Source organism: Eleutherodactylus coqui, chromosome 6 (assembly GCF_035609145.1).
Source record: "Eleutherodactylus coqui strain aEleCoq1 chromosome 6, aEleCoq1.hap1, whole genome shotgun sequence".
NCBI lineage: Eukaryota > Metazoa > Chordata > Amphibia > Anura > Eleutherodactylidae > Eleutherodactylus > Eleutherodactylus coqui.
The window spans coordinates 137,230,246-137,242,255 of NC_089842.1; the positions used below are offsets into that span (position 1 = coordinate 137,230,246).

At 48.1% G+C, this 12,010-nt stretch overlaps 1 protein-coding gene across 1 annotated transcript in view; it reads right to left on the minus strand.

Annotated features, from left to right (window-relative positions):
- The window catches only part of ODAD1 (outer dynein arm docking complex subunit 1), a 113,163-nt gene extending 101,935 nt beyond the window's left edge, over positions 1-11,228 (minus strand). Inside the window, exons 1-2 of the mRNA XM_066607724.1 lie at positions 11,137-11,228; positions 8,116-8,184 (exon numbers count right to left, since the gene is read on the minus strand). Coding sequence (XP_066463821.1) covers positions 8,116-8,184; positions 11,137-11,209 — 142 coding nt within the window. The 5' untranslated portion in view covers positions 11,210-11,228. The remainder of the gene's footprint in view (positions 1-8,115; positions 8,185-11,136) is intronic.
- Between the last annotated feature and the right edge of the window lie 782 nt (positions 11,229-12,010).

Consider the following 12,010-nt stretch of genomic DNA (forward strand, 5'->3'; position numbering starts at 1 on the left):
AAATTCGGTTTGCCCCTGAACTGGTGTCAGAGACGTTTTTCTTGTTTGTGACTTCGCTGTATCCTGGGGAGCCCACCCCGGTACACGGCTTACAACTTGGCGTAGTCGGCAGGATACAGCGACCGTTATGGACGGGAACACGGCAGAAATTAATCCAGTAGCGCCGGCCCAGGGTTCAGCTCAGGGTGCCCCAGCACTGTCATTACAGCCCACGCCTGTCACTTTAGCCCAGGTAGGATACTTGTCAGTTGGGGCATTAATGCAGCAACTGCCCAAATTCAACGGGAAAAACATGACGTTGCAGGACTGGGCCGAAAGGGTGCGAAGCGTGGTTAAAATGTGCAACCTCACCCCTGAGGTGCGTGCGGAAATAGCGTTGGGGGCCTTAGAGGGTGACGTAAGACGGACTGTAATGGTGCGGCCCGAGTCAGAGAGGGACACCTTAGACAAAATATTGTCCCTGCTGGAAGGAGCTCAAGGGGGACACACCAAGGTAGCACAATTGCGAAGCCAGTTCTTCAATCGGTCACAACGGGAGGACGAGACTTTGATGCAATATTCTAACGCCCTACAGGAGATATTGAATGAAGTGCAGCGGCGGGTCCCAGAGGCTATGGGAGCCTTCCGGGGGGTGGACCGGCTATTACGCGACCAGTTCATAATAGGGTTATCCAATAAGTTCTTGCAGGACAAGATGCAAGAGATAGCCTGGGCGACGCCTGAACTGACATTCTACCAGGTTTACCTGGCTGCAGTAGAGAGGGAAGAGGAGCCCATGCCTGTGGCTGTGAAAGCAGTAAGTAGCACCGGAGTGACCAGAGGTCGATCGGGTCCGGAAGACTCGGAGTCCCTGAAGGATATAGTCCAGGCCCTGCGGACACAGTTGAGGGAACTCCGAGTAGAAGTGTCCCAGATGAAAGCAGGGTCACCTCAGGCTCCAAAAATGGTCCCACCACCCCACCTGGCTCCATCAAGGATAAGCCAGGTGCGTGGGCCCACCAACAGAGGTCCTTCTAGTGTTCGGAGATCGCGGGGACCCCTCTGCTGGTACTGCCAACAGTATGGCCATATCGCCAGAGAGTGCCCGATGCAGGTGGAGCCTGAGCCGCCGTTAAACTCCCAACCGTCGCAGTAACAGGGCGAACTGCGGCGGTTCATCAAGGTCCAAGTTCTGTACACGATGATCGCGATCTGTATGCTAACAGCCCTGTTATGGAAGCGGAGATGGAAGGCAAGAAAGTAAGCTGCCTAGTTGATACTGGGTCGGAGTGCACCCTGATGCCTCTGGAGTTCTTTGAGAGACACTTCGGCCACATGGTAGAGCCGGAAGATGGGAGTGTCATCAGATTGATGGCTGCAAATAACGGGGAGATGAATGTACGAGGCATAGTCTGGATGCGGGTCTGCCTATTTGGGCAGGATATTGGCAGGAAGGGGGTCGTACTGGTGGATCACCCCTCGAGGAAAGGGTTAGATGTAACGCTGGGAATGAACGTGCTGAGAGACCTAGACCAACATCTTTATGCCAAGGAAGGGCCTAAATACTGGCAGCGGGCCACCTCACATCGGCCGACTCAGAAGGTTTTGCAGCATATGGTGAGGAGCTACAGTCTGCAAAAGAGCATCATGTCTGATAAGGCTATTGGGCGCGTGAAGGTACCACTGAGGGCCCCGATGAAGATCCCTCCACGACGGGAACAAATCTTGATGCTGCCGGTAGGAGCTGGGAGGAAGCTGAATGGGCTAGAGGTTTTAATCGAGCCCGCGCCCCAAGGGGAAAGGTCAGCCCATCCCCTGGTAGCTCGGGCTCTTGCCACTGTTAAGGATGGATGTGTGCCAGTACGCTGCATCAATGTTTCGGACAGTGAGTTGACTGTTCCTGGAAATACCCTGTTGGCCGAAGTTTATCTGTCTGAGGGGGATATCCTCCGGCGGAGAGGCTTCACACTACAGTCAGATAGAAGGTCAGCCTGGACCTTTGCAGTAGAGATCAAGCAAATAGAGGCCCCGACGTCGGAGTGGAACGGTCGAGTGATTATGGCCCTGATGGGGGTGGATCTCCGGGCCCTGACTCCGGGGCAACAGACGCTTCTGGAGGAGACTCTGTGGGAATTCCAGGAGGCATTCTCGAGGCATGATGAGGACTTCGGGTGTGTTTCTGGTATCGAACACGAAATACCTACCGGCGATGCCACGCCAATCAGGGAGCGGTACAGACAGATCCCACCCAAGATTTACCAGGAAGTGAAAGAGATGGTGGCCAGCATGTTGGAAACCCGGGTGATACAGGAGAGTCAGAGCCCTTGGGCTGCCCCAGTGGTCCTGGTGCGGAAGAAAGACGGGGGTCTTCGGTTCTGTGTAGACTACCGGAAGCTAAATGCACAGACCATTCGGGATGCCTACCCTCTTCCGCGGATTGAAGAGTCGCTGTCCTCCCTAGGTCATGCCAAGTTCTTTTCAACTCTCGACCTGGCCAGCGGGTATTGGCAAGTGCCCGTGGCCGAAAAGGACAAGGCGAAAACAGCCTTCATCCTACCCATGAGTTTAACAGGATGCCGTTCGGCCTGACTAATGCCCCGGGGACATTTCAGCGGTTGATGGAGCATTGTCTGGGTGACCTCAACTTTGAGTCGGTATTGATCTACTTGGACGATGTGGTAGTGTTTGGGACCTCCTTTGAAGACCATCTTCAGAAGCTGCGACAGGTCCTAGGACGGCTGCGAGACCATGGGCTTAAAGTCAAGCCCAAAAAGTGCCAACTGTTCAAGCAGCAGATAGAATACCTTGGACATGTGGTTACCCCAGAGGGGGTGCAGCCGACTACCAGTAAGGTGGAGGCCGTCCAACAGTGGCCCCAACCAAAGACCCTACGGGAGGTGCAGGCTTTTCTGGGGTTGGCCGGGTATTACCGAAGGTTCATACCCAAGTTTGCTCACCTGGCTAGTCCGCTAAATGAGCTGCTGAGAGGCACGGCTGGAGGACCCAAGAATCGCCCCATTGAGTGGGGGTCACGGCAACAAGAGGCTTTCGAGGCGATAAAGAAGGTTCTAACCAGTGCCCCGATCCTGGCTTATGCACGGTTTGACACCCCGTTCTTGTTGTACACTGACGGAAGCCTCCATGGTCTGGGGGCCGTGCTATCTCAAATTCAAGATGGACGTGAAAGAGTGATTGCTTATGGCAGCCGGTCTTTAAGGGAGTCGGAGCGCAATCCCGACAACTATAGCTCTTTTAAGTTGGAACTTTTGGCACTGGTGTGGGCCATGACCGAAAAGTTTGCGGAGTACCTGACGGGTGCCGAAGTGACTGTGATGACGGACAATAACCCGTTAGCGCACTTGGAGAATGCCAAGCTAGGGGCTCTTGAACAGAGATGGATGGCTCGCCTCTCCAAGTACCAATATTGTATCCGGTTCCGGTCGAGGAGAGAAAATGGCAACGCGGATGCGCTTTCCCGAGTTCCCGTAGGATTGCCGACCCAGAGTGGTGATGAGGAGCTAGAGGACATCGAAATCCCGGATCTTGGCAGGGCGCCCACTTTCCAGAACATAACGCATTCAAGTGGGGTGGCTTCGGGAATGCCAATGGTGTTGGGAAAGACGTTAGCAGATTGGGAGAGAGTCCAAAATAGCTGCCCGGACCTAAAGAAAGTGAAGCAGTGGGTCCAGAGCAAAATATGGCCTCGGCCTGAAGAGCGAGCCAGCTTAACTCCAGAGGGTCAAAGGCTGCTAAGACAGTGGGATAAATTGAGCGTTCTCCAGGGGGTCGTGTGCAGGACCATATACCTACAGTCAGAGTTGCAGTACCGACAACAGATTGTCATTCCCATGTTACTGGGGCCGGCAGCAGCCCGGGAGGCCCATGACAGGGGCGCCCATTTTGGGAGCGAAAAAACATACAAATGGCTCCAGCGATTGGTGTATTGTCCTGACTTGGGAGACATGGTGACTGAGGCCTGTCTCAAGTGTCGGCCCAGTGGACTGAGTAAGGGTCCTGAGGAACGGGCTCCTATACAAACTATCAGTACATCTGCCCCCCTAGAGATTTTGATGATTGACTATGTGCAGATTGGGTACTCTACCTCAGGACATTCCTACTGTTTAGTCATGACAGACCATTTCACTAAATATGCGGTGGCCATACCCACCAGAGATCAAACGGCAGAATCGGCTGCAAAAGCAGTTTGTAAACATTTTATACAGGTGTTTGGGTGTCCACAGAGAATTCATTCCGATCAAGGGGCTTGTTTCCAGGGTACTCTGATGGGCGAGTTGTATCAGCTCTATGGGATTGAACGTTCCCGCACGACCCCATACCACCCCCAAGGGAATGGGGCGTGTGAACGGTTCAACCGCACCTTGATCCAGATGCTGCGAACTTTGGAGGATAGCCAAAAGGCTCGTTGGCCAGAGTATTTGCCCGAACTGATGTGGGCTTATAACAACAGGGTACATAACACTACGGGTTACTCTCCCCATATGCTGATGTTCGGGAGAGCAGGCCAGGAGATTGAGGATCTCCACATGCCCGACCCGATGGGGCCACCCCCGAGGAATACTACAGCATGGGTACAAGAACACCGCCGTCGGTTGAGAGCAGTGCACAGGGTTGTGGGAGAACGCCTGAGGCAAGTGGTGCATCCAAACTCAAGACCAGTGCAGAGAGATGAGTTCACTCCGGGTGACCGAGTGTTAGTCCGGGCCAAGAGGCCATCTGGAAAGTTGGATGGGCGGTGGGAGGCGGTTCCGTATATGGTGAAGCGAAGGGTAGATCCTGACATACCAGTTTATGAAGTAGAGTCAGTAGGAACTGGGGGACCCTCGCGGAGTCTACACCGTAATATGTTGAGACGTTGTAACTTTGAAGAGGCCGCAGCTGAGAAGGAGGTGTCTACACCCGCCATGAGTACTAGGGAACCTCCCTTAGAAGAGGAAAGCTGGGTCATCTCAGTCCCTATCCCGGCGGAGGTTCCAGTTCAGACAAATCCGACACCAAGGGAAGGAGCTACACAATCAGCAGTGCATCCTTCAGTGACTGCGCCCAACTCCCTTGACTCTATGACTCTGCGTAGGACAACTAGGTCCAACGCTGGCGTACCTCCACTGGGCTATGCGCAGGACAAGTTTGTTTGGGGAAGGTTGCCGGGGGCGTCAACCTCTAGTGGGGTGGCATGTGAGAGGGTGAGACAGCCTCCAATATGTGTACATTGTTCTTGTTACTGTAAATAGTCCACTACTGTGTGTTTTACTATTTGTCCACAAGAGGTCACTGTTCTGCAGAAAAGATTATGGTCAAGCTGTGAGGTGACAGGACCATGGTAGCCTGTGATTGGAGAACCTGTTGCCTGGTTACAGCGTGCGCACGGGAGGAGAGAAAATTAAAAGCGTGCGTACACTGTGAGTTGGGCAGTTGGTCGAGGAAGCCATTTTGAGTGGAGCTACAGAAGAGGGACGGAGGTCGTATCCTGAAGGGATCGGAGCTACAGCGGATTCAGATGCCCGCTGGATGGGAGAAGACTTGCTGCCGGGGATGTTGCTGAACAACCGGAGCGAGACTGGATATTGTGTGGACAATACTGGATGCCGCTGAGGAAGTAACGGCTCTCTGCGGTACCGCACGCTTTTCTGGAGGAGCCCCTCATCCGTCTAGACTTTTTGGCCGATCAAACAGCAGAACGGTCTACGTGCACGCAAGACACCATATGTTGACGCCAAGTTACTTGGGACTGCATTTTGGCCTGTAGTTAGATTAGGTAGGGTTATGGACCGTGTCAGGCCCCACTTCAGCCATCAGTAAGAAGCTCCTTGAGAACATTCACCTGGCTATATAGCTGCTGTTATTTATACATACCCCTTATTGTATTGGTCTGGGGGGATAGAGTCAGTGTGGGTAAGTCTGTAAGCTGTTGTGCTGCACCGCCGGTACTCAGATCACTCTCCCTTTCCTTTGTTTCTTAGTAGCGGTATTAATAGGTAACAAGGGGCAGGATTATTTAGGCCTGCCCGTTAGGTAAAAGCATAGTCTATTATAGGAGCACCCTTTGGGGAGTACAGCGCTGTACAGCACAAGGGCCTCAGCCATCTGGCTGAGTGTATGTGAGTTTTGTTGGGTTACCCATTGTTTGTGGTCACGTGGGCCACAGAGCTTTAGTAAAATTCGGTTTGCCCCTGAACTGGTGTCAGAGACGTTTTTCTTGCTTGTGACTTCGCTGTATCCTGGGGAGCCCACCCCGGTACACGGCTTACACCTACATAATCCACATTAGGAGCAAAATACTTCTAGAGCAGAGTATTATGTCTCCTTGGGGTGAATGGAGGCACTAAATAGTAAGCAGGCTGCCATACAGTCCGTATACTGTACTATGCATCATGTGAAAAGTACGTTTTTTAAACCATTTTTTTAAATACTCCCTAGATACATTATATATTCACTAGAATAGAGGCTGCATCTTATCCTGCATAAACCAGCACTTTGTTTCTGCAGATCTCTTCCCATATTTATCTTTTTGTTAAACGCTCACTTGTGCCAGAACAATGAAGGAGTGAAATGTTTGCATAGTACCATTATCTGAAATTGCAAGCTGGCTTTCCTGAACTACTTTTATGGGAATTTTATTTATTTTAGGAGGCGAGAACAGCAACTTACCTGGGCCCGGAGCCAAGTCTTCTAATGGCAAGCCTACGCCGTGTGTTGTTTAGAATTTTTGACAGAATTTTTGGTTCCTTTTAGGGAACGAAAGAAGGAGTATATCCCAGTGTAAAAACTAAACAACTTGTCACATTATAATTTTACTAATTCAACGATTTGTAAGACTTCCAATCCAATTATAGGCTAGCTCTAAAAATAAAAATTTTCATAGCCATTTGCCAACATACTGTAGAAATGGAAACTGTTGGCATAGTAGAAGAGAGTAGTTGTGTTACAAATATGGGGTAAGAGAATGGGTGTCAAAGGGTAATTGTCTACAGTTCCAGGTTTTTAGTGGTCCTACATACCCTACCTGCCTCCCCAGTGTGCACCTGCAGTTAGGGTCATAGGAAAGCTACTTCATAATGCCTTTCTGCACTGATTACTGCATCACAGCAATTATTGGTGCAGATACGTTCAACTTCTATCAGAGCAGACTGCACTACTGCATTACTGCGGGCAGGACATAGCACCGCAGTATTGTGTACTGCATTAGTAGGTCACCTATACTCGGTGCAGAACCATTTGGCTGGTTTACATGTGATATTATTTTATCTACTGAAATATAAAGCTGTGTTCATTGTGGTGTTGGTGACAGCATGTAGTTGCATGCATCTGCAGAATACAGGCTTCTGTATTTCCCCTATGTACACACTGCACATACCATATATGCTGCAAATAGAGACTTACTGAGACACTAAACTTGTTGAAACTTCCTGAATTTAATGGGCATAAATCCATTGTTAGTCTTGTTGCTGACCGCAAACTTTGTTGAAAGCGAAATGGTGCAAGTCCAAGTATGTGTTACCCTCGGTTATGCTCTACTGCCACCTCTATCATAATTATTTGATGTACAGATATAGCAGACTGCAAAGTGGCAATGTATGCATTACATGATTCAGCAAACTTTAACTTGACATTTTTAATGGCATGTGATGTGCTAAATGTTAAAGGGGCTGTCCAGTTGTAAACTATCGGTGGCCTATCTTCAAGGTAGTTCATCGATACTACATCAGTAGGGATGTCCACTGGGCCGATGCCTTCATGCACTGTAGTGGTCAGGCTGGGTATTACAGTCAAAGATACACTTCAATGGGAACTATGACTGTAATACCAAGTCTGACCACTGCAGTATGAACAGAGCTGTCTGCTTCCTGCAGAAATCAGATCAGTGCATTAATACACTAGCCCGGAGAACAGCTGATTGGCAGAAGTCCTGGGCAGTAGATCCTAGTTAACAACTGGACAACCCCTTTCATTTTAAATATGCTTTATCATGGTATGCAACATGTTAAATGGTAAGTTAAAGATAGCTACATCTGCATTTTATGGATATTGTTATGTTTAATGATGTTACATCAGTATAGTAAATGACAAAGTAGCACACACAATGCTTTCAATGAGAAGAAGAAAAAAAAGAGTAAATACCCATTCCTTCTAGGTCCATGTCGCTGTTATCAGACCGGATGCTGGAAGCAGATCTTCTGTGAGGCATTCCTAAGTGTATTACAGAAAATAAGAAGCAATACAATGAAGATTTAGAAGCTTCGATAGAGAGACAAGTTGTAATGGATCACTTTCATGTTTCCTTTGTAAAGCCTCAAGCCTAACAGTTATAATAGTGTCTCACAAGCTATAAGGTTGGCTTCGCTCATGACGGAAATGCTGCATAATTTCGGCAGCGCATCTTGCTATGGAAATTGTGCAGCATTTACAGTACATGAGGGACCAGGGGCGTAACTAAAGGCTCAGGGGCCCTGATGCAAAACTTAAGCTGGGGCCCCCCTCTATCTGTATCTGTACCCGTACCCATACCTAAACCATGCTACATAGAGAAATAACTTGAAGCTTCTGGGCCCCAATGCAAAACCTGTAACAGGGCCCCCAACTATAATGCTTTATTCATAATACTGGGCTCCCTATATGGAGAAGAGAGGCCTTATGGGCCCCCTAAGGCTCCTGGGCCCGGGTGCAACCGCATCCCCTGCACCCTCTATAGTTACGCCCCTGTGAGGGACATCTCTAAAGTCTTACATTTTCTGCAACTCATTTTGAAAAATGCTGTGGTTTTTTTTTCTAAATCTGCAGCATGCCTATTTATGCTAAGGATTTCTGCTCAGGATTTTAACCCTTAACTACAAGGGTTAAAATCTGCAGTAGATCCATTACAAAATCCGCCATAAATCTGCACCTATTTTGGTGCAGATTTTGCCACTATGGTGTCTGCTATGAAAAGCCCACAGCGGATATTGGCTACATGAAGTTGCCCAAAGGTCATGTACACATTTGATGGGATCCGCGGCTGATTTTACCCACTGCTAAATGAAGGTTGAAATCTGCTACAAAATCCTTAAAAATATCCGGATTGTGTAGGTTTCAGGGTTCCTAGTACACTGCAAAATCCAAGTCATATTGACACGCTGTACCATCTTATAATGGATTTGCAAGTTAAACTTTTCTAACTAGTTCCAATGAAGCAATAAACCCGCACATACAGTACATCAGAGCATACATATGATCCACAGCTGGTATACGGATGGGATATACGCTTGCTGTAGAAACTTGTCTCCTGCTGATGACCTCATATACATTTCTATCCATAGCCCCTTTATCTAGCCACCAACTGCCCTTTGTGGACATATATCTGAATGTTAATAGCCTGTTGAGTACTTTAAATAAATGCATTGTTTTTGTTTTACATACTAGTAACATATGATATCCAAATTATTTTTTGTACTGTCATTCCCAAATTTAATTAGAATACGCAAACTAATACTAATCCCACGATCCGTTATCTGCGTCCATACAGCAAAGTGAAATTTGTGCAGAAAAATGCAATTAATTTACTGTAGATAAAATGCCCTTAGGCTGGGGTCACACAGGGCGGATTTGCCGCAGAAATTCCGCCCGGAATTTCACTGCAGCAAATCCGCCTGTGGCTGCTAATCCCAGCATTGGCCAGCCATGTGGACAAGGTTTCAAAAATCTCGTCCACACAGGGCGGCCAATCCGTCGCGGCAAAGACGTCAGAAGCCGGCGCTGCGGCGCGGATTCCCCGACGCATGTTTTTTGTTTTTTTTTTCCTACGTTGTGGCCTCGCTCTCCTCTATGTGAGTGCCGACCACAACGGAAAAGCGTGCGGCCAAGACGCCCCAAAACCCCGGTGGAAATCTTGAGGTTTTTCGCTGCGGCCAAACCCCGAGACTTCCAGCGGGATTCCGCCCTGTGGGAACCCAGTCTTAAAGAGATAAACCAGCGGCCATAAATCATGTGAACGAAGAATAGCTGCGATCAAGTCGCGGCCAAAACTCGTGTTTCCTCGGACATTCACACGAGCGGCTGCGGCGTATATATGCTGCAGTGCGGAAATCCCTTGGTCAGCAAAAATCTTTGGAATGACTTATAATAGTTACATAGAGCCAGCTGTAATCATTTTACAGCTTTGGCCGCTGCTAAACTCCCTCCCTCTCCCTTTTTTTCAGCCATCGCATATCGGCCAAAAAATAGGGCAAGACCTATCTTTTCCAGCTGCGTATAAAATCTGTTGCTGCTTTTTGTCGCCGATGTCCTATTATTCCCGGCGCAATGTTTTTACATGGCTTAAAAAAACCGCTCTTCTGAATGAATACACTGGAAACCAACGCTTCAGAGGGTCACGATTATTTATCGCGGCTAAATTAGCTGCATAAAAACACTCGTGTGATTAAGGCCTAAGGATCAATCCCATGAACGTATTTTCACAGCATATTACGCGTGCGATGTGTGCGTGTATTACGCAGTCAATGGAGTGGATGAAAGTTCATTGATTATCATTGCTCCATACACACTGCGAATATTCATTGTGCGCAAACAAGAACGCAGCATGTTCTGTTTTATCGTGTATTACGCACGTACTATTCAACACTGTACATACGGAATACATTGCGAGAGCAGGGAATTAAAAAAAAAAGAGAGACAAGTCACACTGCATTTGATAGCGTGCGTGAGATACTATATCTTACGCACTACATAACCGCTGCCCTAGGCAGCGACAGCCGGCTCACACGGTATCCTATTAGAGAAGAGCATTGGAGTGGTATATATAGCTGGCAGGAAATTCTCTCATCCATTTTTGTGCGATGCGCTTTAACATTAGAAAGTCCAATTGACAATTGCGTAAAAAACACTTCAGCGTTAAAAAACGCAAGTGTGTGCGCGCCCTGATGGTCATACATTTGATCCTATTGCACAGAACTATGATAAAACTGAGCAACCGCTTTCGTTAATAACATTCAGCCCACAGACCCCCTGAGACTTTCTTGTAGACCCCTGTGTACATTTACGTTGTGACCACTGCACATTATTATATGAGGCGGTGAAGCCTAGTAGCCATGTATAGCTACAGTGTGTGATAAGTGATTGCAACTACAAGCCATGACTTTCTGGCAGGGTATTGAGAATGGCTTCTACCTGTGCTGGACGGAGCGGGCGCCGGCTGCTGGACTCCACAGTGCTGGCTGCAGTTCTTCTTACTGTTTCTCATACAGACTCATTGTTGTTGGTGACTGTCTCCAGGAAGCAGCGTGTCACTGACAGTCTCTGCTGACCTATGGCAGGCTGCATCAGGTTACTATAGCAACAGGGGAAGCGTGGCCTGAGGGAAGAGGCTTCATCTGCTGCTGCTGCCACCCTCCTCATGCTGGAAATCCCAGTCATATGCTAAACAGAACGGCATCCTGTCCTGATCACTGCTGGAAAAGACAAGAGCTGCTAATGCAAAGCTCCATTGTCATAGGATAGAATAGACACAACTGCATGTCATAATAATCTTTATTGTATAGCGCCAACATATTCCGCAGTCGGGGGAAACATACACAAAATGAGACAGTAATAAAGTGATGTGAGTCTTGGACAACAGGGGTGAGAGTCCTGAGCCTCCAGGCTATGAGGAAGTATACATATAGGATACTAGACATATATATATATATATGTATATATATATATATATATATATGGGAGAGGGTAGTAGTTTGTTTATCAGCATGTAAAGATGTAGTAACTACATTATATACAAGAATATAATAATATACACATATGAAGTCATTACATTTCACATTTAATACTTGAAAAAAGCAAAGAAAAACAAATAAAAGCACATTGTATCTTCACATTGTATACTGGGCCGTATCTCTAGGCTGGCTTCACATCTGCATTTAGGGTTCCACTTTTCTGCTTAGTTCAGAAAGTAGGAAAGGGAAATCCCCGCAGGCTAATGCTTAGAGCTCAGTCAGACGGGCGTTTTTATGTGTGTTACCTGAGTTTGTGATCCGGCAGCGGTCATATG